The sequence below is a fragment of the Hylobates moloch genome, unplaced genomic scaffold (genome assembly GCF_009828535.3).
Source record: "Hylobates moloch isolate HMO894 unplaced genomic scaffold, HMol_V3 SCAFFOLD_19, whole genome shotgun sequence".
NCBI lineage: Eukaryota > Metazoa > Chordata > Mammalia > Primates > Hylobatidae > Hylobates > Hylobates moloch.
This window is the reverse complement of record NW_026652294.1, coordinates 19610111-19637037: the sequence shown is the minus strand read 5'-3', so window position 1 is coordinate 19637037 and position 26927 is coordinate 19610111. Positions and strand designations below refer to the sequence as shown.

The 26927-nt window shown below is 49.1% G+C and overlaps 1 protein-coding gene across 6 annotated transcripts in view; it reads left to right on the top strand.

Moving 5' to 3' along the window:
• Positions 1–26927, top strand: part of SYN3 (synapsin III) — a 565053-nt gene that overhangs the window by 519064 nt on the left and 19062 nt on the right. For 5 of the 6 annotated variants that reach the window (XM_032140020.2, XM_032140018.2, XM_058431176.1 and 2 more), the window contains 5 exons: positions 12288–12430; positions 15775–15849; positions 19979–20081; positions 24687–24821; positions 25690–25777. In XM_032140020.2, the coding sequence (XP_031995911.1) occupies positions 12288–12430; positions 15775–15849; positions 19979–20081; positions 24687–24821; positions 25690–25777 (544 nt within the window). The remainder of the gene's footprint in view (positions 1–12287; positions 12431–15774; positions 15850–19978; positions 20082–24686; positions 24822–25689; positions 25778–26927) is intronic. The other variant, XM_032140021.2, reaches the window with a different exon arrangement.

Sequence of the window (26927 nt, the reverse complement as noted above, 5' to 3'; positions counted from 1 at the left end):
TGTGGTGGTGACAGTAGAGGTGGTGATGTCTCTCCTTCAGCTGCTGCTCCCCCATGTAAGATTTTTAAGTGGCTCAAAGCCAGCCTTTCTCCCATACAGCCCAAATGTAGTCCACAGGAAGCATTTACATTCTGAGCCTGGATAAACTCTGGGATGTGGGCCAACCCCAAAGGCTGGGATGCTCACCTACAGATGCCCTAGGGATCAGCACCAGTCCACCAAGCCCCACCTCACTGGGTGTCCCATAGACTCTCTTACCAGACCTATCTACCAAAAGGCCAGAGTAGGCTGGCACAACATTTTCCAAAGAAACCACCATTTCAAAAAACTTCCTTAATCTCCAGCAACCTAACCTTGTTATATAAACATGAGTGAATCTGCTGGGTCTTGACTATAGCAGTCTCTCGTAGCACACTTTGGGAAATAGCAACTTTGTCTTCTTGATTCATCTCAGACTGAGACAGAATGAGACCCATTTCTATCACCTTACATTATTATATTTATAGAATATTTCCAGACAAATACAAAGAAATCTTATCACCAGGAGGCTTGAGGTTTAGAAGTATTTTTTTTCCAGATTTCCTTTTTATATCTTTTACCTTTTTTGCCATGTCTGTATATAATTTTTTCAGGTAATTAATAAGCTTTATTTAAAAATGGATCAAAGTGATCACTGCATTGCATTTATTGGCCATCTGCAAACTGCTTTCTTTGAATCATACTTTAAGGAGAGGACATGAGGACATGAGATGCTCTGGACTGAATCGTGTCCCCCCTAAAGCCCATATATTGGAGCCTTAATCCCCAAAGTGATGGGATTTGGAGATGGGATCTATGGGAGGTAATTAGGTTTAGATGAGGTCACGATGGTGGGGCACTCATGATGGGATGAGAGTCCTTATAAGAATAGATACCAGAGAGCTTGCTCACTCTCTCTCTGTGGCACATGAGGACACAGCAAGAAGGCAGCAATCTGCAAGCCAGGCAGAGAGCCCTCACCAGAACCTGACCATGCCAGCACCTTGATCTAGGACTTCCCAGTCTCCAGAACGTTGGGAAATAAATGTCTGTTGTTTAAGCCACTCTGGTATTTTGTGATAGTAGCTCTAGAAGAGTAAGCAGAAGCCTAACTAAGTGACATTATAGGAAACCGCCAATCATCAGAGAGCATTGTTGAGGCTTACATTTGTTACATATCACAGTGCCCTCTATAGGAGGAGCTCAGGAGAAAAATGAGAAAAATCATACGATTTTATTGTAAGAATGGGTTGTAAATCTCTTAGGCACCTAGTGCTTTTTCCTCTTAGGGAGACTAAATCATATTACTGATCAAAGTTTCTTTTTTTCAACAGACACACAAAAAAGGGGTCACATCTATATCCAGACATAACCACTGTTAACCCCAGTCTAAGTACAATTTTATGTCCTCATCTTTGTTTTTCTCCTTTAGTCCTGCTTGTTTTTAACTGTATATTATGAAAAGTTTCAAATATATACAAAAGAAGAGAAAGTGGTAAACTGGAACCCCATGTACCTTTTGCCTCACACTAAAAAAAAAAGAAAAACCTTTGACTCAACTTCAACCATTATCCACTGATGGTCAATTTTGTTTTATGTACGTCTCCAATCTTCCTCTCAAACACCTCTGGATACTTTTTTCAGGTCTCATTCTCATACTATAAAATTCACTTTGTTTTTTTTTGTTTTTGAGATGGAGTCTCGCTCTGTCACCCAGGCTGGAGTGCAATGGCGCGATCTTGGCCCACTGCAACCTCCGCCTCCCAGGTTCAGGCGATTCTTCTGCGTCAGCCTCCCAAGTAGCTAGGATTACAGGCATCCACCACCACGCTCAGCTAATTTTTGTATTTTTAGTAGAGGCAGTGTTTCACCGTGTTGGCCAGGCTGGTCTCCAACTCCTAACCTCGTGATCCACCCACCTTGGCCTCCCAAAGTGCTGGGATTACAGGCGTGAGCCACAGCACCTGGCCTTCAGTGTTTTTTAGAATATCTACAAGGTGGAACCATCACCACCGTATAATTCTAGCACATTTTCATTATCCCATATCAATTAGCAGTGACTACCCATTCTTCTCCCCCAAGTCCTTGGCAATTGCTCCTCTGCTTCCTGTCTCTGTAGATCACTGGAATATTTTAAAGCAAATCTCAGATATCAAGTCATTTCACCCATAAATATTTCAGTGAGTATTTCTAACACATAAAAGCTTCTTTTTTTGTCTCTAATGTAGCCAAAGACCTAAAAACATAATAATTCTTTAATATCATCTAGTATATCATCAGTGTTCAACAGCCTCCTGATAATTGATGTATTCCATTGTATGCAGACAAGTCCTTCATATTCACGTGATTAGTATGACATAAGCCTCTTATGATCTGTAACAGTTCACTCTCCTCTGGTTTTTTTTTTCCTTGTCATTTATTTATTGGTGGGGGGAGGCCATTTTTCCTGTAGAATTTCCTACATGCTAATTTGGCCAATGGCAGCTCCGTGTTGTTCCTCTATCACCTGCATTTCCTGTAAACTAGTAGTTAAATGCAGAGATTTTTATCTGAATCAGGTTCTGGATTCTGGCAAGAATACTTCCCTGGTGCAGGGTGGGGGTGGGGGCTGTTATCTTGCATCACATCTGATTGACAAGTCTCTCTGTTGAGATGTTAAGATTGGTCCTTGAGCTCAGGTATCATCTGCCTGATCCACACATTATCAAATTTCCCATCAACCTTTCCCCAATGGCCTTGGCATTGATCAGCATTGCCTCAATCTGTTATTTCATTAGGGGCTGCAGAAGGATGATCTTCTAATTCTCTTGCTTTTGTGTTTAGTAGCTAGAAATCGTCAAAGAGAACATTTCTTAATCACTGTTATTTACCCATTTTTTTCAGAATAATGAGATAATGTCTTAGCATCCTCCAAACGTGACCAATGACCTTTTTGTCATTGGTTATTAACAATTTGATATATTTCAATCTATTGAAGTCACTATTCTTTCTGATACTCAAGTTATCCCATCTTTGGCTAATGGGAGCCCTTTTGAGTTGATTTATGTGTCTTCTTGACATGGTAGCTTTCATTTTACTAGCATGATAAGATGTTTTGAACTCATCTTGTACATTTTCTGCCCAAACCTGGAATCAGTCATTTCCCCAAGGAGCCATGGAAGCCTTTCAATAACATAATGGTTTTTAGAGACCACAATCTGGGTGCTAAATATGTTTATTCTTATTTTTTTTGCCATTCTTTCTAGTCCTTTTTGGCAGACGCAGGAAAAAATGTATATATGTTTTTAAGAGAAAAATACATCATAAATTCATCCTGATATTTTGAATTCAAATCTTAGATTACAACACTTATTTATTTTATTTTAAAATTGTATCTCTTTTCTCTTAACATTTAAAAATCTTGGGTCTTAATATCATTATTACTATTATAATGGCTTTAAAATAGCAATACCATTATTATTACTAACAAGTTGAATAAAATTTTATATTTCTTAACAGTTTTTAAAAATCTTTTGGATATTTTTCTGCTAGGGACATATAGTTACTGTTGTGTTGAGCTTTTTTTTTTTTTTTTTTAATGTGGTTAAACAAATTATAGAACACCTACCATGTGCCAATTACTGATCAGGCTGTTAAGAAATAAATTCTAGTATGAAGGACAGTCAAATAAGTATATTATAATACTGTGGGTTATAAGTAATAGTAAGAATTTATTCATCTAAGAAATGGAATAACACAGAGATCCACGTGCTCAGCTTTCTGTTGCAAAGTCACTTGAAATAATAATTCTCTGTAAGTTTAAGCCGCTAGCTTGATATATTGTTAGACTAACTTTATTTTGTTTTGTATTTTCAGGAAATTCTTTCTCCAGTTGATTTATTTTGTTTTATAGTTAATAACCATTTTTGCTTGCTTCCAAAGCCAAAATTATAAAAACAAGATATATACAGTAAGGACTAGCTTCCATCCCCATCACCTCCCGCTTCCCTTCCCTCTATAGGTAACATTCTCATTTGGTTTTGGTTCATTCCTTCATTGCATTTTTTTTTTTTTTTTTGAGACAGGGTCTCGCTCTGTTGCCCAGGCTGGAGTACAGTGGTGCAATCTCAGCTCACTGCAACCTCCACCTCCTGGGTTCAAGCAATTCTCTTCTCTCAGCCTTCCAAGTACAGGTGCACACAACCATACCCGGCTAATTTTTGTATTTTTGTAGAGACTGAGTTTCACTATGCTGTCCAGGCTGGTCTCAAACTCCTGCCCTCAAGTGATCCACCCACTTTGGCCTCTCAAAATGCTGGGATTACAGGCGTGAGCCAGCACACCCAGCCTGTATTTTTTAATCAAATATGTGCATTGCCCACAAAAAAAATTCTTGATAAAAGTTTACATGTTGGCTGGGCATGGTGGCTCATGCCTGTAATCCCAGCACTTTGGGAAGCCAAGACTGGAGAACTGCTTGAGCCCAGCAGTTTGAGACCAGCCTGGGCAACATGGTGAGATCCTGTCTCTACAAAAAATAAAAAATTAGCCAGATGTGGTGGTACATGCCCGTAGTCTCAGCTACTGGGGAGGCTGCGGCAGGAGGATTGCTTGAGCCCAGGAGGTTGAAGCTACAGTAAGCCGTGATCATGCCACTGCATTCCAGCCTGGATGACAGAGGGAGACTCTGTCTCAAAAAAAAAAAAAAAAAAAAAAAAAAGATTGCATGTTATCCTCATTATTCTGCACCCTACTTTTTTCACTCCATAGCAGTATGTAGATCCTCCTCATTGCCTTCCCCTGACTGCAAAGCATTCGATTGTGTGCATGGAGCACCATGGATGCAGCTGTCCCCTGCTGAGGAGCATGTGGGTCAGCAGTCAATGCACCATCCCGGTGGCAGTCCGCCCTACATATCTTCTTATCCCAAATGCCTCCTCTAGCCAGAGGACCATCCCAACATCCCTCCAGCTCCATCCACAGCTCTAGGCCGCCCACCCCTGTCTTCAGGGTCTCATCTAACTTCATCCTGTCCTCAAGGCTTAAGGTGGAGCTATAAACCTCTGAGAGTATAGAACATGGCCCAGTTGTTGACAGAAAACTTTCTTTTACACGTAGTGCTGCAATAAACAGCCTTGCGTGCATACCATTTCATGTGTCTTCCATTATATCTTTAGGATGGATTTTTAATAGTGGAATTGCTATCACCCAGCTTTTAATTACGTCTCGTGTTGTATGTTATATATCTTTGAAATTTGCCATAAATTCTTTCTAGAACAGGTGGCATAAAAATATCAATATTTTAGGCCAGGCACGGTGGCTCACGCCTGTAATCCCAGCACTTTGGAAGGCTGAGGCGGGCGGATCACAAGGTCAGGAGATTGAGACCATCCTGGCTAACATGGTGAAACCCTGTCTCTACTAAAAATACAAAAAATTAGCTGGGCATGGTGGTGGGCGCCTGTAGTCCTAGCTACTCAGGAGGCTGAGGCAGGAGAATCACTTGAACCCAGGAGGCAGAGGTTGCAGTGAGCCGAGATCGTGCTACTGCACTCCAGCCTGGCGACAGAGCAAGATTCCATCTCAAAAAAATAATAGTAATAAATAAAATAAAATAACCTGAGGCCAGGCACCATGGCTCAGCCTGTAATCCCAGCACTTTGCCAGGCCAAGGTGGGCAGATGGCTTGAACTCAGGAGTTCAAGACCATCCTGGCCAACATGGTGAAACCCTGTGCAGGCTCGGAATAGCAAGTGCAAAGGCCCTGAGGCAGGAATATGCCAGGTGGATTCTGGATAGAGGGAGGGGACAGTCTTATCTGATCTCTGTTGGTGAAACCGCACCTGGGGTCTGTTGCGTAATTCTGGGTATTATGTAGTTTAAGAGGTTGTCAAATGTGGGCATTTCATGATGGTGAAGGCCCTGGAAGCAGCTCGTATTAGGAATGGGTTAAGGAAAGAATGACTTATGCACACCTGGGTGGCTCTCTTCAAGTGGATGAAGTGCAGACACAAGGCAGAGGGCTAAGCGTTACTCCATAGGATAACGAAGGTCATTCATTCATTCCTGGTGTGATATACACCAGAACAGGTTAGAGGTTTCCTAAAAGGGATTGAGCTGCCCTGCCTGATAGTAAGCTCCCTGCTATTGGAGATATTCAAGCAAGTAGCAGACAGTCTACTAAGTATGTAGATGACTTTCCCATCCCGGGTTGGATTTTGAAATTTGGAACAGGAGACCTCTGAGCCAAAACCCATTCAGAAGATTTGGAATTGCATCCTGACTCCTCTCTCCACTTTCTCTGCCTCTGTCTCCACTCTCCCTCCTTGCTCAGCCTCAGGACAGAGCATACATGCATGAGTGCACACTCACATACACACATGTTTACACACAAGCACACAAGAGGGTAAAGCAGTTCAGAAAGCAGGAGAGGAGAAGAGTGTGAGAACCTGAATGGGGCGACCATGAGGGGAAGGAGGCAGGAAAGACAGAGAGGAAGGAATGAAGAAGAAATGAGAAGCAGAAGAAGAATGGCAACATTGAAAAGAGGTCAGGAAAACTGAAGGAGACAGAGAAGGAGGTGGAAGGGAGAGGCTGGAGAAAGATAAGAAGTAAGCAACAAAGAAAAATCAAGGAGGAAAGAGGTGCAAGAGGGAAACAGATGACGTTAAAAGCAAGAGGAAGAGTAGCCGGGCATGGTGACTTATGCCTGTAATCCCAGCACTTTGGGAGGCCAAGGTGGGAGGATCGCCTGAACCTAGGAGTTCGAGACCAGCCTGGGCAACATGGGGAAACTTCATTTCTACAAAAAATACGAAAAAGAAGAAATAGCCAGGCGTGATGTCATGCGCCAGTAGTCCCAGCCACTCAAGAGGCTAAGGTGGAGGATTGCTTGGACCTGGGAGGCAGAGGTTGCAGTGAGCCCTGATTGTGCCACTGTGCTCCAGCTTAGGCGACAGAGCGAGACTCTGTCTCAACAACAACAAAAAAAACAAAACAGAGTAAGAGAGTGTGAGAGAGAGGCAAGGGGAGAAAGGGGAGGGAGGAGACAGTGAGAAGGCAAGGACGCAAGAGAAAGGAGAGAGAGGAGAGAGGAGATAAGGGAGAAGAGGGGCGAGGGAGGCGAGGGTGTGGGTGGGTCTGTTTTGGAGAGTTCACAGTGGCCCCATCATAGCCCCTGGGGCAGCAAATGGGTAATCTTGAATCACAGCTCATTGAGGGCTTCCTGTTTTCAGCTTGTCTTTGTGAACCCTTGGAGGGATTTCCAGCCAGTAAATAAAGCGGAGTGCCAAGACTCCCTGCCCAGGCTAGCAGCCATTTCACCATCCTCAGGGCTGTGTCCCCAGTGCCCTCTCACCCCAACTACCCTCTCTGGCCTGAGGACCATCCCAGAGTCCCCTCCAGCACCCACCCACACAGGCTCCAGACCACCTGCCCCCTTCACCAGAATCCTGAATTCTTCCGGTTCTCAAGAACTTGTGAGGGAGGCAGTAACCCTCAGAGAGCGTAGCACCTACCCAAGAATGCATGGAAATAGCCACCTTATAAAAGACAAGTTTCCTTGAAACACAGTTTCTTTGCCTTTTTTTGGAACTCCCTTGTTTTTCCTTCCAGTTTCTTGCGCCCCTCCCAAATTATAAGCAGGTCTTGATCCAACCTTCTTAAATTCAATCCAGCAAACTCGTGTAGAGCATGTACAATGTGCTTGGCACCAGTGCAACAGCTGGGGACAACACTCGTCTGTCCTCAAGAAGCTCACAGTCTAACGGGGAGACAGAAATGGTGGTTCCAGGGGTAAAATCGGTTTTTTATTGCCCAGGTGTCATACAACGTGGGAGGCCCTCTGTAACGAAAAAGAACAAAATCAGCTGGATGTGGTGACGCCTGTAGTCCCAACTACTCAAGTGGCTGAGGTGGGAGGAATGCTTGAGCCCAGAAGTTCAAGGCTGCAGTGAGTCATGATTGCACCACTGCACTCCAGCCTGGGTGACAGAGTGAGACCATGTCTCTTTAAAAAAATAAATAAACATAAATAGAAAATAAAATAAAAAGGGACATTTGGCCAGGGCCTCTCCTGAAGCTTTGAAATGCCTGTGTATAAGAGACCTGGGCTTACGCCTGTAATCCCAGCACTTTAGGAGGCTGAGGTGGGTGGATCACTTGAGGTCAGGAGTTCAAGACCAGCCTGGCCAATATGGTGAAACCCCATCTCTACTAAAAATACAAAAATTAGCCAGGCATGGTGGCTCACACCTGTAGTCCCAGCTACTTGAGAGGCTGAAGCAAGAGAATCGCTTGAACCCAGGAGGCAGAGGTTGCAGTAAGCCAAGATTGCACCATTGCACTCCAGCCTGGGCAACAGAGTAAGTGAGACTCTCTCTCAAAAAAAAAAAAGAGAGAGAGAGAGAGACCTGGGTTCCATGCTCACTGTTGGAGAGAACAGAATTGGACCCCAGTGCACAACCACTCAAACGAAGACAAAAGAGAAGGGTTCCCAGAGGGCGGCTGCCCACTCCTGCATTAAACCACTATGTCTGTGCTTTCTCCCTTTGCTCTCTTTGTCTACTCTGTGAAAGAATGCATGATGTATTCCACAAAAATTTACTTAGGGCTTGTATAATAATTGGGATAAATTTCAGCTGCCATAACAAAGACTTACAATGGCGTAAACAAACGAGGACTTTCTTTCTCTGCTCTGCACAAAAGCAGCCCAGAGCTGGCGTGGAACCACCATGGTTTCACGACCATGGACTTCTTCCATCTTATTGATCATCCATCCCTGGTGTGTTGCCCTCAGCTACACTGTCAAAGATGGTCCACACTCCAGCCAGCAAGGGGAGAGAAGCGAGGAGTAGAAAGCCCTCCCCTGCCCTTTAACGGCACAGCCTGGAAGTTCATACACCTCTTCTGCTCACATCTTGTTGGCCAAAATGTGGCCACACAGAGGTATGAAGATGCCAGGGAGAAGAGAGAGTGTAGCATGTACCCTGGATGGACACATGCCCCCCATATCAGGGTGTATCGTGACTGTAAAGCGGGAAAATGATGCTGTGGACAGCTAGACACCTCCGAGGTAGCCCGCTCTGTGCTCAGGGCTGTCTAGGAAACCAAGGTGCCAAAGAAATTCTGGTTCTTCCCAAGGCCACCAGGGACAGAAAGGTGAATTAAACAAGCCGTCCCTGCAAACGCTCATCCGATTCTTTCATTTTGGCAATTCCGATTCTCTCCACCTGACCCTGAATACTGGCTGAGATGAAACCCCAGGACCATCAAAGGGGCATTGGAGGAAGAGGTGGCAACATAGACTGTGAAGAAGTTGCCAGAAAGAAAGGGTGAGAACTGGGAAAACAGTGGTATGGAAATCATATTTCCCAAAGTTCACCAATTTCAGGTGCTGCAGAGGGTCAACGCAGGGCAAGGACCAGGTGCATTCTATGGGATTTGCTAAAGAGGGGACCAAAAGGGACCTTGGCCAAATCAGTCTCAGGGGAATGGTAGGAAGTGAAACCTAAAGAAAGTGGGTTGAGGGGCAAGTGGGAATGAGGAAGTAGAGATAGACAGTGGTGCATAACTGAGGTTCTGAAAAGCAGGAACATGTTGAGGAGAATGGTGGATTCTTGATCACGTTAATCCAAAGAATAAAGAATCAATGAAAAGCAAGAGAGTAAAAATAATGAGCAGAAATGTCATTTGGCTGCTTTAACAAAGACCCATGTAATAGGGACCAGGCACAGTGGCTCAAGTGTGTAATCCCAGCACTTTGGAAGGCTGAGGCGGAAAGATTGCTCGAACCCAGGAGTTTGAGACCAGCCTAGTCAACATAGTGAGGCCCTGTCTCTACAAATAATCAAAAATTAGCTGGGCGTGGTGGTGCACGCCTGTAGTCCCGGCTACTCAGCAGGCTGAGGCAGGAGAATTGCTTGAGCTCAGGAAGTCAAGGCTGCAGTGAGCCATAATCATGCCACAGCACTCAGCTTGAGTAACATATTGAGACCCTGTCTCAGAAAAAAAAAAAAAAAAGACCTAGAGAATAGTGGCTCAAACAAGATTAAAGTTTCTTTCTCTCCCATGTAAGAGTCCGAGTCGAGGGCTGATAGGGAACTGATAGGGAACTTCACAGTGCTAATGACCCAGGTCCTTCCATCTTTCTACTCAGCCATCCTCAACATGCAGCTTCCATCTCATGGCCCAAGATGGCTGCTGCTGCTCGTACCATCATGTTCACATTCCTAGCCAGAGCAAAGAAGGAAAAAGGACGGGGAAGATTATCTTCATCTTCAGGGCACCACCCAGGGGTTGCTAATATCACAGCTACCCAGGTTTCACTGGCCAGAGCTTGGAGACTCAGGCACATCTACCTGCACGACAGACTGGAGCAAAGTAATCTCTGGCTGAGGAGGCTGGGTGACCAGCTAAAACCAAGGGCTTAGAAGACCCAGAACAAAGGAAGGAGGCACACCACCGCCACTGCAGCTGGGAGGAAGAAGTGGGGTAGCTGAGTTTGAAAAGGGCTGGAAAATAGGGAACTCTTGCCTGGTCACCTTTATTTTCTCTGCAAATTAAGACTTAGAGTCATCACTCAGAGAGCCAAGAAGAGAGATGGCTTGTCCAACCTCTCTCCTGTTGCCGTTTATGTCCGTTATGGTAGAACAGGCAGGCACCCACGTACAGACCCCTAAGACGGTTCAAGGAAAAGCTGTGCCTTCAGAGTCCAGAGTTTCCAGCCTAGCTCTGGGCTCAGCTGCTTTATAACCTTGAGCAAGTCAAGAACTCTCAGTTCCCTTATCTGTTAAGTGACCACGACAGTGCCCAGCCTGCCTGCCTGCTCACAATCGTGTTTGGGCCCCACGGAGAGCTGTAAAGACTCTGCATAAGCATCAACGCTGGTGCAAGTGTGAGTGGGCATTCTTGTGGGAGGGACGGAGTCACCAAGGCAGCGCTGAGCCTCAAAGGGCAGGCAGAAAAGGGCTGAGAGGGAGATCGGAAGGACATGAGATGGGGTGTGGCCGAGACCAACCCCACGCGGACCACCCAGGGCCCAGCCACTCCACAGGGCTCTGCCCGTCCCTGACCCAGCATCAGAACTCCTGTGCTGTCGGGATGAGGGTGACAGGGAAGGGGGCAGCCGCTTCTGAACAAGCAGGGCTCCCATGGCCAGTGGGAGGGAGCAGCTGGCCCAGCTGTCCACAGCTGCTGGGAGTCAGCCTCTGTTCTGTCTTAAGATCACTATCACGAAAGCCTTGGCCTCGTCCTCTGCGCTTGGCCTTGAAAGCTCTCCTGGGACCTCTCCCCAAGCCCAGGACACCTTTCTGTGTTCCTGGCTCAGTCTAGTCAACAGTGTGAGTTTCTCTCCCAGCCTCTGGCCTCTCCAGTGTGTGCCTGCATGCACACACACACACACACAAACAGAAGCACCACACACAGCAAACACACCACACACATATCACACACTACACACACACACAGAAGCACCACATACTACACACCACATGTACAACACACAGCACACACAGCAAACTCACCACACACACATATATCACACACTACACACACACACACACACCCCAAATGAACACACAAAGAACATACCACACATAGCATACATCAAACACATGCAAACACACCACACACAGACATCTCCCACAAACTCCACAACACACACCAGCATGCACGCTGCCTACACATACACACCACACACACAAGCACGCTCCCTTCTTCCTAACTGGTCCGTCTGTGTCTCATATCACACCCCTCCATTCAATCCTCTACACAACTGCTTCAGTGATTTTGCTAAAACACAAACTATGCCATTTCCTTGTTTAAATTTCACTCCCTCTTTCAGTGGCTTTCCAGAAAATTCAGGCTAAAAATCCTAGCTCCTTCCCAGAGACTGTGGCCCTCCACAGTCTGTTCCCTGATGGCCGGTGCCGCATCCCCCATCAGCGAGTCTGCGCCACCTGCCCTTTTCCTCCACTGTGGCTTCCTTGTGCATCTCTGGAGGATGGCCCCGCTCTCTCATCCATCTGAAACGTGTTCATCCTTCCAAACCCAGTTCAGAGCTCACCTCCTCTGTAAAGCTTTCTTGACCACGCAAGCAGAATCGCTCCCTTCCTCTCTGCAGCTTGCGCGGTGTGTGGTGGAATGATTTGCTTCTGGTGTCTGTCTCCCCTGCCAGCAGGTGACCTTCTGAAGGGAATTCGTGTCTATAGACAGAGCGCTTGTTCCTGGCACGGGGTGGGCTCAGTGAACGCGAGGTGGGTGGCACTCATCCCCCTCGTCCTCCCACACAGATCAAAGTGGAAAACCAGCTTGACTTCCAGGACATCACCAGCGTGGTCGCCATGGCCAAAACCTACGCCACCACCGAGGCCTTCATCGACTCCAAGTACGACATCCGCGTCCAGAAAATTGGATCCAACTACAAGGCTTACATGTGAGTCTCTGGGGCAGGGGCTGGGGGAGTGTGGGAGGAAGGGAGCCCAGAGGTGCATGTCCAGCCGCTGTCTCCTGCACCCAAAGGTGCATCATTATCCTCCTTCCTGTCTCCTTACTGCCCTTCTTCTCTGGCCAGTGTGGCTGAGGGGCTGATGTCCAGTCACTGCTTATCCCTGGGCAGATATCTGTCTACCAAGCAAGGGCTGTTTCCTCCAGAGCAAGAAAGGTGCTTGGCATGTCTAGGGAACTGCACGTACACACAGGATATATGTCTTTGAGAGAGAAATTTGGGGACAAATCAAGGAGGGCTTTGAATACCTTGCTGAGGGTTTTGGATTTTTTTTTTTTCTTCTTTTCTGAGCAAAGGATCTGATCTGTATTTATATAAAGGTGACCATGAGGCTGTGAGCTGCAAAACGGTTTCTCTGAAGCCAATAAGACCAGTTAGGAGATTACGTAAACCAGATTTCTCTGCCTGCAAGCAACAGAAACCACATCTCATTAACTTAATGGGGTTTTAAAGGGAATTTACTAGAAAACCATGGCTTATCAGAAACTTTAAAAAAGTAAACAAAAAAAATCTCCCGACTCAATTATCAATTTCAGAAACATTGGATACAGAGTAGCTCCAGGAATGTGGGCAGCCAGAAATAATAATAAACAATTTTCATGGCATCCCCACTGGTAAATGAATCTGCCCTAGTCATTTTCAAGGCTTAACTCAAGATTGTGATTCCATGGGAAAAGTACTGATTAGTCCAACTTTGATCGTGTTTTATTGATTAGAGAAAAGCAGAAAACCAGTATGGAGAGTCCCACCATGCAGGCATGCAGTGGAAATAGAGGTGCTGAATCTAAAGGAAAAGGAAAGAATGCCAGGCAGAGAAAAGCAGCCCGCCTCCACCCTAGAGGTGGTTCAACAAAGGATGGATTACATGGGGACATGGGGCTGTGGTATAAGGATGAACGGGGCTTATGGAATAGGCCGACTGTCTCGTTCTTGGGAGAGGTCTTTGCTCCAAGCCCTCTGTCTTTCACTCTGGAATGTTATTATTGTTAGTTCCACTTGAAATGATGAGACCCCAGAGGGCCAATCATTGCCTGGTTGCCAAGAATTTATGGGGCACTGACTGTGTGCAGGGCTCCATATCTGAGGACTGCAAGGGTTAGCCCTGGACAGTTGGAAAGTCCCTCCATCCACAGGCTTCTGTGTGGGTAGCTTGTGCTTTAAGCTAGGGTTGGCAAACCACAACCACAGGCCGAATCCAGCTGCCACCTGTCTCTAAATACAGTTCTGTTGATCACAGCCATGCACGCCCATTTATGGATTGCCTGTGGTTGCTTTTGCACTACCTGGATTGCCTAGACCAAAGTTCAGCAAAGTTTTTCCGTAGAGGGCCAGGTGGTAATTTTAGGTTTGATGGGCCATATCATCTCTGTTGTAACTACTGTGCCCTGTCATTGTTTGTGAAACTAGAGGAGGTGCAGGCAGTTGCCCTAGAAGGAAGTATTCCCAGGAAAGGGATGGAGCTGATTCTCAAAGAGTAACTCTGCCCTATTCCACCAATCAACCTCTTCCTCCCATGAGGCAGGCCAGACCTGCCACTGCTCTCAGATGGCCTTAGGGTGATAAAATCACCTCCTCCCTGCCCCCTCTGAGTTATGGCCCATTCCAGTGCATTCCTGAGGCCCCTGCCTTCAGCCATGATATCATTTCCCTCCTCTCTTCATTGTTTGAGCTTCCACTTGACATTGACGACACCTTGTCCCAGTTTTTTTTTTCTTGAGGATTACCTCATTGCAGCATTTTTTCTGCTGAGCCTCCCTGGCCTGACAGCTCCACTTTGTCGTTACTTACCGAGTTTCCTGGACCTTGAGCTGGCCCATCTCCAAAGGAGGGGGTTCATGTCAGACTTCAGTGTAGAATTTCCCCGGCCATTCAACCTCCTCTCTGGCCCACTCCTTGCCCTGCACTCGGGCCTTTGTGCTTGTTGCTACTGGGCTGTCATTCTTTCTACGTCCCAGCAGACACAGTAAGGAAGTACATGTGTGTATCCTTACCCATGTATACACATATATCCATAATTTTTTCTATATATTCCCATCCACATCCCTATGAAGCTAAACAGAGTCCTATGGATGTCCCTGACTTTCATCCGGTACCACTTGGTTCATTTTAGCCTTTCCTGATTGCTAATCTGTAACTTCCCACTCCAACAGAGAAAAATCCGGCTCCCCCATCCACCATCTATCCACTTTTTTGGTTCCATCTCAGTGTATGTGCCCAGTCTCAGAACTGTTCACCTGTAGCTCCATGGGAAACAACCTTGCCAGCTACGGTGCAGTGCCTTATGGCTCCTGGTGGGCATCTATTCTCAGCATTTTTACTTTAATTTTCTCTTTTACAATGATATATTTTTGTGTCAATTCCTCTCCCCAGTTCACCCTTTGATCTCAACCACATACCTTCCCTTGACCATAAGACAAATAGCTTTACCTCCACCACTGTGCTTAAACTCATTCAGCCTTTGCCGAGGCCAGATGCATCGTTAGTGATAGGTAGCTTGTCTGGATTCTCCCCCAGTGTACACAGTTCCTCACCCAGTAGGTACCTACTGGGCATCTACTACCTGCCAGGTCCCACTGGATACTGGGTATACAGGGGATGAAGTTAAACATGTCCCCTACCCTCAGGATTCCCCTCCATCAGAGAAGAGAGGACACTAATGCAGTCATCAGAAGGGAGATGAGCATTAGTGTAGGGTGTAGTACCTGGCAGTCTATTTTTGCTGTGGAAGGTTGGCTGTCAGGAAGTCGTATGTCAGTTAAAACCTGAAGGATGAGATCGGTTGTTACTGGAGCAGAAAAGGCAAGGAAACAGAGAAGGATGGCAAGACAGTCAGAGCCCAGAAGGCCTTCCTAATCTTCACCAGAGAAAAGTAGTCACTTCTCTCTAAGGATCACTTTTCTAACATTTTGGGGCCCTCAAAATATTCCAGAATCACCAGGGGCTACACACACTGCCCTCATTCTCCTCAAAAACAGGCCAAAATTTGGGAGATTTCATCAGATGATGTAGGCATTTTTTAATTTAATCTTTCAATTTCAAAGATGACTTAGAAAACAATACCCAAGATCCAACAAATAAAAAAAGCAAACAGCACTTGAAGGGAAATAAACATAGGAAAATATAATTGAAGACAAGGCATGTACGTAAGAATACATGCCATTACATGAGCCAGTTATTTGAATCAGAGCCTCCTAACAGCCAAAGCAAAGAAGGAAAGCAGATCAGTGACGAGGGTCCCTAATTCCCTCAATGTGTTATTTGTTCTGGTACAGGAGAACCTCCATCTCTGGGAACTGGAAGGCCAACACAGGCTCTGCCATGCTGGAGCAGGTGGCCATGACAGAGAGGTAAGAGACAAAGGAGGTGTAGGGAGAGGCACTGGCCATGGTAGGAGCTGAAGGGGGAATGCAACAAAAATCCCTGAAAAGAAGGCCACTCCGCCCTCCACCCAGTGCCTCACCATCCACAGAGCACTTTTCTAGGCATGATCATCTTCACTGCCCACAACAACCTACAGGGCAGGTATTAAAATAACCCCATTTTACAGATGGGAAAAGAAAACAGAGAGGGGAAGTGATTTGTCTAGGATCACAGAGCTAATTAATGACAGAGCTGAGAGTAGAACCCTGCTGTCATGACTCCAAAGTCCCAGGTCTTTCCAGCCCTGACCAGCTGCTATAGGAAGAGGTCAGGAAGCCCTGGCCAGTCCCTCCTATGCTCTGACAGCTGCAAGGAAGCATTATTAGGAGACCAGGCATATTGGAGAGTCCACTTCTCTCTCAAGAGTCCTTCCATCTCAATATGAATAGGGAGAGGTTGACCTCCCATGAATCATGCATGTTTTAGGGATGCTCTCTGGCTAAAGGGTTTTTTGGTCTTTCTCCCTTTAGACACTGTGTGCCAGCCCCCCTTAAGGAAGGGCCGGCTGGGCGCGGTGGCTCACACCTGTAATCCCAGCATTTTGGGAGGCCAAGGTGGGCAGATCACCTGAGGTCAGGTGTTCAAGACCAGCATGGCCAACATGGTGAAACCCCATCTCTACTAAAAATACAAAATTAGCCAAGCATGGTGGTGGGCACCTGTAATCCCAGCTACTCGGGAGGCTGAGGCAGGAGAATCACTCGAACCCGGGAGGCGGAGATTGCAGTGAGCTGAGATTGCGCCGTTGAACTCCAGCCTGGGTAAAAAGAGCAAAACTCTGTTTCAAAAAAAAAAAGGAGGGGAAGGGCCGAAGGGCCAAGTCAGTTGGTCTCAGGGCCTGCCATATACATACCTTCTTGCCTGCATGCCCTGTGACCTCTGCCAGCAGCCACACAATAGCAGTGGACAGAACATGGGCTGTGAACTCAAAAAGCTCTGTTCAGTAAACACTTATTGAGTACCTACTGCAGGCCATGTTGTGCTGAGCACTAAAGGGTGAAAAAATCCAATCCTTCCCTCTAAGAACTCTGTATCGGTTGGAAGGGCTACCACACAAATCAAATTGGTTTGCGCAAAAAGGGGGATTTACTGGCTCATGTCACTGACGGCTCCAGCTATACAGTGTCAGGTAAGGCCTTAAGGCTCCTTCTCTGCCCACCCAAGTTCGGCTTCTTTCTGTGTTGGCTTCATCCAGGCAGGCTCTTTCATTTTATGGTGGCACAAAGTGGCTCCAGGCTTTCATCCTCACAGTGTCAGATTCAAAAGAAGGAAAACTTCTATTTCCCAGTCATTTCAACCAAAGCCTAGAATGGAGCCATATGTACTGGTTGGCCTGGCTTAGGTCACATGACCATCCCTGAACCAATCACTATGGCCCAAGACACTGCAACGCTGTGATTGGAGGCCAATGTCAGGTCTGCACCCCTGGAGACTGGAGTGGAACCATCCCCTACAGCAACAAAGACTGAGTGTGACCTTGGGCATGCTCATGATTTCTGAGCTTCTTCAACTGCAAAATGAAAGCAGTAATACCCAAGTTAGAGTGCAGCTGTGAGGACTGAATGAGAGAGGGCTGCACCTAATCCAGAACCAGCCCCTGGCAGGGAGGAGCACCTGCCCTTCCCATCAACCCCAGGGGCAGCTGCCACCTTCAACCTGGGAACCCACCTGTGCTAATGAGTCTCCTGGAGGCTGCACTCATGACCTGGCATAACTGAATCGTGGCTGAGGCAGTCACCTCCTTCCCCCAACAGGTGTTCACGGGACAGTCGTGGCCGTCTTCTCTATGGCCCTACTGGAATGTGAGCCCAGCCATCCCCAGTGCCTCCTGAGCCACTCACAGATGTCCCCAGCAGGCCACCTATCCCTGGCTCTGCCAAGTCCCAGGCTGCATGGGCCATCCCTGGAGGAGCCTACCATGGGAGTGGGCCTGCCCAGGCCTGGAATCCACTTTCCCTTTTCCAGCCACAGGCGGAAGTCCAGGGTCTGGGCTGGAGAGATCCCCAGTTCTATCCCCACAGGAGCAAAATCCATAGAGGGACTCATACACAGGGCCTGACCCCACCCTCCACCCGGCTCGCCTGCTTGCCAGGTGGCCTGACTCCTGGGCAAAACCAGTGATGTCACTTGGTCGGTGCTAGTCCCACCTGGCAGGAGGGGAGCAGGGCCTCCCCATTCTCCAAGCGCTCTCACACTGCTGTACGCCTGCAGCCCCTTCCTAGGCCCTGGGATGCCTGTGCCCTACGGGTTGCAGCCAGCAGCGGACCCCAAGGTTCATCCTTTCAAAACAGCCTCTGGAAACAGCTGCCTCTGGACCTCAGCTCAAATTTCCACGTTCCATTGAGAAGAAACCTGATTTATGAGTGTGTCTCAGGGCACAGCTAACCCTAAGTGTGTGGCTCCCACAAGTCAGCCACTGGGGCCAAAAACGAGGACCCTGATCAGAAAGCCCAGAGGACTCTTCGAGCTCCAAGGACCCAAGGTTGCCCCAAACGTGGCCACGTATCAGAATCACATGAAAAGCTTTAAAAAATTATAGAAATTACTCTAACATAGGGTGGAGCCCCAAGTCTGGCTGTTTGTGCATTTAACTCTCCTGGTGATTCTGATGTACAACCAGAATCAGATCTAGGCTTTCCCATTTTATGATCAGAGGGAGAGGCTTCTCCAAAATTATTAAGGAATTAATAGCAAGAATGTAGGTCCCTGGTCTCCCATGCTGAGAATGGATGGGCTGGGGCACCTTCAGAATGAGAGGAAGGTGGCTTGCTTGGAATCTGGAATCAGACGGGATCTGGATTTGGAAGCTGTACAATCACTTAATCATCGCTCTGAGCCTGTTCCTCCATCAGTAAGATGGGTGAAAACCTTCCTCATAGAGTTGTGCTGGGATTCGAGGGAATGAGGAGTCAGCCCCCGGGCCCAGAATGCCTGGAACATAGCAGGAGCTCCATGGGTGTGAGTTTCCACCCTTCCTTTTATTTGATGATCTCACATGCTCCGTGCTACAGCTGAATGAGAAAAGTGGACTGGGAGTCAAGGAGATCGAGGTAATCCTGGTGTTCTTACTGCCTTACTGTGTGAGCTGGACCAGCCACCCTCCCTCTCTGGGCCTCAGTAGGCTTTGGTGGATGAAATGAGGCTCCATTCTAAGAGCATTCCAGTCACGGTCCCTCCTCATCCCGGCACTTATGGCTCGGAGACGCAAAGCAATGTGAGAGTAGGCGTGCCCCGTGTGACCCTGGAGAGTGAAAAGCAAGAACATTGACACAGAGTCCCCTGTGACTCCCAAATCCAGCCCACAGGGGAAGCTAAGTGCAAAGCTGGAACAGTTTCTTCACATACAACCACCCCCTTGTTGCAGGGTCAAAGTCCAGCGCTGAGATCTGTCCCCAGCAAAGCAAACTGGCCTTGCAGACATCAAGTGGCTGGAAAGGGAACAAAAGCAGTGGGTCTAGAGGGCCAGGCCCCCTGGGCGAGGCAGAAGCAGCCTGCCAGTCTCCCCAGTCCACCCGCCCCGGGTCCCGGGAAAAATGCACCCTTTGTCCTCCACAGCCTCGTCCAGCCAGGGCTGGGACTGGAAGGGCAGCCTGGAGGGATTTCTGGAGGGCTTGGAGCAGCTTTCCCAAGGGAAAAGGGACACAGGGGTGGCTGGGTGTCCAGGATGACTTCGGATGGGGGGAGGGCAAGCTCCCCATTACTGCAGAGCCAGCAATTCCTGGGATCGGGGGAGACCTCCCAACTCTGGTTCCTTCTCTCCCTCACCCTGCCTCTCTCCCCTCCTTCCTGGCTCTCTCGTGTTCTTTCTCTGGGTCTCTCTCTCACTGTCATGTGTGTCCCTGCCTCTCTCCCTGCCTCTCTGTCTCTGCGTGTTGGACTCCGACTCTCTCCATCTTTCTGTCTCTCTCGCTGCTTCTCTGTCTCTCTCCATCGCTGTCTGGATGTGTGTGTCATTGTCTCTCCTTGCCTGTTTTTCCATGTGAATCCACTTCTCTCCCTCCACCCGCTTCCCCACTTTCCCAGGCCACTTCACTGTCTGTCCATCTGTCCCTGCAGGTACAGGCTGTGGGTGGACAGCTGCTCGGAAATGTTTGGCGGCCTGGACATCTGTGCCGTCAAGGCCGTCCACAGCAAGGATGGCAGAGATTACATCATCGAGGTGAGGGATGAAGCAGGCAGTCCTCCTGGCTGGTCCAGCCTGGCAGGCGTGCCAGGGGGAGGGAATCCCTGCATGGTCTTTGGCACCATCAGCTGTGTCCTGGCTCCAGGGCACACGCAACCCAGGCCTCAGTGAGTTGCTTCTGGCGGCTCCTTCCCACCCTCAGAGGCATCGAAAGGCTTCATGCCTGGGGACTCGGAACTGAGTCGGGAGACCTCAGGGCCCGAGGTTTAACAACATCCCCAACCCACAGGCCTAAGAGAAGGAAAGGGCATCTGGTCAAGGGTCAACAAGAAAGATACTGTCCTATGGGGCCCCTTCCATTTCCCCAGTGTCCAAGCATGTAAAATGGGCACCCTTCCTTGGTCACCATGCAGACAGTCCATCATTTGTTCATTCAACAAACATGGCCTTAGGGGGCTCCCATGGGCTAAGCATGGGTGTGGCTCTGGGGATACAGCCGTGGACATAATAGACATGGGGTGCGCAGGCTGGCAGGGGAGAGGGTGAGAAACAGTGGCAGAGCACTGAGGATTTGGAAGGGGGATGGAATGGTACAGGGGCATGAATAGAGGGAAAGATGTAGGGAAACAGAATGGTAAGAGAGGGCTCACAGAGGGGCTGTGGGTCCCGGAATCTCTCTCAAGGCCCTCCAGCAGCCCACGCCTCTCCCAATCCTATAGCCCTCCCATCCCCGCCGCTTCCTCTCTCTGTTTCCCCATATCCCACTAACCCCACCTCTCCTCCATGTCTTCCCGGTGTCTCTCATGGTCCCACAGCCCTCCCATCCCCTCCCCAACTCCTGTTCCCTGCCCACCCCCACCCCATGTCCCATGGCTCTCCACTGCTTTCCCCTGAAAAGGCCCCTCTGGCCTCAGAGTCCTCCATAACTTCCCATCTCCACACTCACAGCTCCAGTGCCACGTCCAGCCCCCTCCTTCCATGGGCGGTGCTGACACAAGGCCAGGACACATGAGGGAGAGCCCTGCGGCCGTCCCCTCCCCAGGGTGTGGGCAGCTAATGGGAAGCACATGGCTGGGGTGACCACAGGAGCCAGCCGGTCCTCCCATCCCTCACGTCTGCCTCACTCCCCAGCGGCCCACGGCCGAGCAGGACCAGGTGACTCAGTGGGAGCCCAGTCATGCCAGGAGGGTGTTCACGCCCAGGCCTTGGAGGTAGGAGGAGGGAGTCCAGGATGAACACAGCCCCTCTCTCCTCCCCAGAGAGGCCAGGAAGCTCCTGCAGGAAGAGCTGCATCTGTATTAGCAGACCCAGTCCCACTCTAGAGAACAGCTCTCCTCTCAAGGCCCGGCAATGCCTTCCCTCTGGCTCCCACCGCACCTGAAATTCCCCAAGTAGCCCCTACTTGGAGGAGCCATGGAAGGGGCTGGGAACAGACTCCTTGACCTGTACAGTTGCTCCCTGGAGGAGCCGGTCCCTCGCCTTCCTGGGAGCTTCAGCCCAGAGGTGGGGCAAGAACCGCTAGCACGGCAGCTCCTGAGACCCCACCAGGTCCTTCTGCCTCTGCATCCCCTCATGGGGACCACCAGATATGAACCCAGATTTGGCTCACAAGCACTCATTTGTTTATTCACTGAGCCGCTGCTCCGGGAGCCAGCCCCCAAGCCAGGTGGACACAGTACAACCGCAAACACAAGAGCAGGGGCCCTGTCTCCTAGAGCTCCTGGACATCCCTGACCCCCAAAGGCCAGCTCCTCCCTTGCACCAGCAGTCTCTCTGTCCCCTGTGAGCCCCTGCCTCTCCGGGTCTCAGCTTTCACTCTTAGGGAAAAAAAATAAAAAATCTGTGTTCATGGGCCCAGGCTTCCTCCGTTTAGCCATTCAGAGGGTTGGGGATGAAAGACCTTTCACATTAAAAAAAAAAAAAAAGTAAAAGTAGTGGGCTCGGACTTCAAAAAACAAGAAAACATCTCCCAAGAATGTTCCAGAGGAAAAATGAAAGATAGCTTTTCAGATTTTTTTCCTCGCAGAAACGTTGCAGAGTTGTTTCCTTTGCTTTTGAGTTTGGAGTGGGGTCAGGGGAGAGGGAAGCTTGTTACCAGAAATATAAAAGGTGTTTTCCCCCAGTAAGGGAAAAGAAAAAGGCAGAAGAGGTCCCAGAATACTGGTTTCTTCAGCCACCTCTGTGGTGAGAACTGAAAATGTGTGTGAAATGTTTTGTGAAGAGGCTCACAGTGAAATACTCAGGGGAAAAGACCCTTGAACTTGTCCTCTCTGACCTTGTCCGGGGAATGACATTGCTCACTGGAAAAATGTTTCCCTGGGGAGACCAGGGTGGCCACTTCCTTTGGCTGTGTCTACCATGGGGATTCCAAAATGAACCTCAGGTTCCTTGCGGTGGCTGTTTTCCACTGCAGGGAATGTAGGAAACAGAGACCAGAATAAAATGGGGTGGGCAGGGGCAGGAGGAGAGAGGACAGGCAGGGTGCAAGAAGCCTGTGTACCTTCGCGGCAGACTCCACAGTCAGAGCTCAGCCAGTGGTGACTGAGAGACTGTCCCTGTCTGGGGCGCTGGGATCCAAGAGGCCTCAGTCCCAGGTACAACCTGCGCAGAGCTCAGGACCCTGCTAGAAGCAGTATTCACATTCTTTTTTTTTTTATTTTTGAGATGGGGTCTCGTTCTGTCGCCAGGCTGGAGTGCAGTGGCGATCTTGGCTCACTGCAACCTCCGACACTCCCAGGTTCAAGCGATTCTCCTGCCTCAGCCTCCCGAGTAGCTGGGATTACAGGCACCTGCCACCATGGCCGTCTAATTTTTTTTTTGTATTTTTAGTAGAGACAGGGTTTCACCGTGTTGGCCAGGATGGTCTGATCTCCTGACCTCGTGATCTGCCCGCCTCGGCCTCCCAAAGTGCTGGGATTACAGGCGTGAGCCACCGTGCCCAGCCAGTATTCACATTCTTACGCTAGCTTTTCAGTTTCCTAATCAAAGTGGGTGTTTAAACTCACAGATCCCTACAAGTCTCAGCTGGAAGGGTCTTAGCAGCTGCCCAGATCCCTCAGTTCACTGCTGAGAAAAAAAAATAGGCTGGTAGAGGAAAAGAAACTTGCCCAAGATCATAGAGCAAATCCACAGCAGAAGCCAAGCCTGGAACCCGGGTTCCCTCTTCTCAGTTCCTACCCTGGTGTGCTGTTCCAATGCTTGGTGGGAATTAGCCTGATGCAGTGGGAGGACCATGGGTTGCCAGTGCTGTGTCCTTGACCTTGCCACTTCTTTGACCCTCTGCTTCCTCTTGATTACAATGAGATAATAGTACCTGCCTCAAAGAGCTATTCTGAGGTTTGTGAGAGATCCTCCACACCCAATGCTTAGAATAGTGTGTAGCACATAGGAAGTGCCCCATAAAATACGGCGCTTCTTAGTATCCTCATCCTTATGAGCCGGGCTTATCTTATTCCTCCACTAAACAGGTATCTATGGAGGGCACACCTGTTTAGCAGGACACAGGGTCCATTCCTAACCTTGGGGGCTCCCAGTCTGGTGGCGGAGACGTAGTAAGCAGGGGGTGACAGTGCTGTGGATAAGCTGTCCAGTGTGAAACCAGGTGAGGACAGCAGGATACAGATGTCAGGTGGCTCGTCAGAGCTTGCACTATCAGAGAGGGCTTCCTGGAGGAAGACCTAATTAGCTGTTCCCTGCTGGGTGAAAAGGAGTTGGCCAGGTAAGGAGTGGGTAGAGGGATTACATAAGAACCTGGAGGAGAGAGAAAACCTAATATGTCCAGAGCGTGGGAACAGGGGAGACAAGATGGTGAGTCTGACGGGGTGGTGTGGGTGAGTGCAGGCCGCCGACTCCTGCAGTGGAGTAGAGAGTGTGACACAGCCAGCTGTTTTGCAGATGTGCCAAGGCCTGACAGACACCCCTTCCAGATCTCCCATAGCTTCCCATGCCCAGAGAATCACGTGGATCATTGGCCTGTGTGACCTTGGGCAAGTCCCCTCCCATCTCTGGGCCTCAGTTGCTCTATTTGTAAAAACAGCAGAAGGGGAAACTCGGATCCCTCAGGCTCCTCCCCATAGAAGCACTTTGAGAACAGCCCAGCTCCCCGTGGAACGCGTTTCCTTCTCGCCTGTGTTTGGCCAGGGCCCCCGGAAAACAGGCCTTTCCTCTTCCCTCTTTCCTCTGAACCCTGGGTCAACTCCAGCCCCTGTCATATTTTTGTCATGACCAAGCCCCCACCTTTACTGTTTCTGCTTTGTGGAAAGCAGCCTTGACCTGGGGCCAAAGGAGAGGTGGCCAGCCCCGACCCTGGGAGGGGGCCAGGGTGAGAAAGGAGGGGGCGGAGAGCGGCTCCCCAAAGAAAAGCACAGAAAAGGTCGGCAGAGGCTCCCTGGCCCTTGTCGCATTGCTGTCATCCAGCAAACGTGGGCCGAATCGAACTACATCCAGGGAGTGGTTTAGACTGAACCGAAGGGAACTGGTGTCTCTGCCGGCCAGTCCCAGCTGGAGGTGATTTGCGTGGAGGACATCGCCATCTGGTGGTCACTTCTGTCCTGAGCCCTGAGCCCCCACTTCTGGGATGTGATGCCCAACCGCCATCTCTCCTGGCATGGGGGTCCCTCAGCGCTCCCTTCCTCCTCACAGGTAATGGACAGCTCAATGCCGCTGATTGGAGAGCATGTGGAAGAGGACAGACAGCTGATGGCAGACCTTGTTGTCTCCAAAATGAGCCAGCTCCTGATGCCAGGAGGCACAGCGCCCTCGCCCCTGAGACCTTGGGTAAGACCCTCACGATCAAAGGAGACTTTATAGCCATGAGAAATGCCAGGCTGTCTGGAAATGGGGAGCCCCTGGATACAAAGGGGATACCCCCAGGAAGAAACCAACTTGGGGAGAAGGAATGGGGGTGTGGACGAAGGCCAGACATCGGGAAGAGCTTCCACAGCCTGCCCCAGTGGGTGAATTTAGGAGGCTTTCAGAGGTCCCTTCCCTTCTTCACCATCCTGGGGAGAACAGTCTTGTCTCAATTGGCCTTTGGGCACTGTGGGCAGAGATGATTGACTGCTGTCCCTTCTGTGCCCTCGGTGCTGGGCCTGAGCAGGATGTGTGTGTGTGCGTGTGCGAGAGCATATGGACACACAAGCCCTCTGTGTGCTCCCAGGGAACCAGTCAATGGACGCTATTGTGTCTCCCATTTCCCCCAACCTCGATGAGCTCCCACGTCGCTCCTCCCCTCCACAGTTCCCACCATGGATTACCAGACTGCTCTCCAAAGAATCTGCCAGCTCCCCAGCTTTATGTAAAAGCAAGTCCCCAAACTTCCACCTCCCACCCCAAATTTCCCCACAGAAAGTAATCTATGATAACAGACATCAGAATCATAGTTATTATACTGATGGGGCTGCTGGCTGGGAAGGGGCATGGGGCAGGCTTCATTGTGGAGAATGTCCTCTGTTTTGATCTGGGCAGTGGTTACACCAACGTACACACATATAGAACTTCACTATGCTGTACACTCCAGAACTGTACACTTTATGTGTACGAGTCTCTTCTCAATGATAAAAAGATCTTCATACATGCTGCCCTCTCACCCAGGAAGTAAAGGGCTGTGGTGATACCAACAGGCTTCTTTTCTCTTCTGCTCTAGGCTCCACAGACTAAATCAGCGAAGTCCCCAGGGCAAGCCCAGCTGGGGCCTCAGCTAGGACAGCCCCAGCCACGCCCACCTCCGCAAGGTATGACCCAGGACAAGCCACTGCGAGAAGGCGTACAGTGAGGGTGCTGAAAGGCGCTGAGGGATCCACATGTGATTCCCACAAGGGGCTCTGGGAAAATGCATCTGAATACTTAATCCACAGAATGAATGAGACTATGGGGTTGGTCAACCTCTTTAAAAAGTCAAGAAAGGAGAAGGGAAATAGAAGCTTAATTTATTAAGAAGCTAATATGCACCAAGCACTGTGCCAGGGAATGTCCCACCTGTTTTCTCACTTTTTTTTGCCCAGCCATCCTACAGTGAAAACGTCAGTATTTCTTTTTTTTTTTTTTTTTTTTCTTTTGAGGCAGAGCCTTGCTCTGTCGCCAGGCTAGAGTGCAGTGGTGCGATCTTGGCTCACTGCCACCTCCACCTCCACCTCCCAGGTTCAAGTGATTCTCCTGCCTCAGCCTCCTGAGTAGCTGGGATTACAGGTGCACACCACTACGCCCAGCTAATTTTTGTAGTATTAGTAGAGTTGGGTTTTCACCATGTTGGCCAGACTGGTCTCAAATTCCTGACCTCAGGTGATCCTCCCACCTTGGCCTCCCAAAGTGCTGGGATTACAGGCATGAGCCTTTCTACTGCGAGGTAAAAGTTGAGGCTCTGCCCAAGGAGGCAGAAAATGGTAAATTTACAAGTCTGGCCTTTCAGACCTTTCAAACCTAGAAAGTGTTTATTCATAGCAATGAGTGGTGCCTGATGATAGATTTGTGAGTCAACCAGCTAGAGTAAGAAAGATAGAAAAATGGAACATCATCTATAAAACCTTGGCAATTGAAATTCCTCCTCGAATCTATTCCAGCATTACTACATTCCACCACTTTAATCAGAGAATGGACAAACTATTGATAAAAAGATGGGCCGGGTGCGGCGGCTCACACTTGTAATCCCAGCACTTTGGGAGGCCGAGGCGGGCGGATCACGAGGTCAGGAGATCGAGACCATGGTGAAACCCCGTCTCTACTAAAAATACAAAAAATTAGCCGGGCGTGGTGGCGGGCGCCTGTAGTCCCAGCTACTCGGAGAGGCTGAGGCAGGAGAATGACGTGAACCCGGGAGGCGGAGCTTGCAGTGAGCCGAGATTGCGCCGCTGCACTCCAGCCTGGGCGACAGAGCAAAAAAAAAAA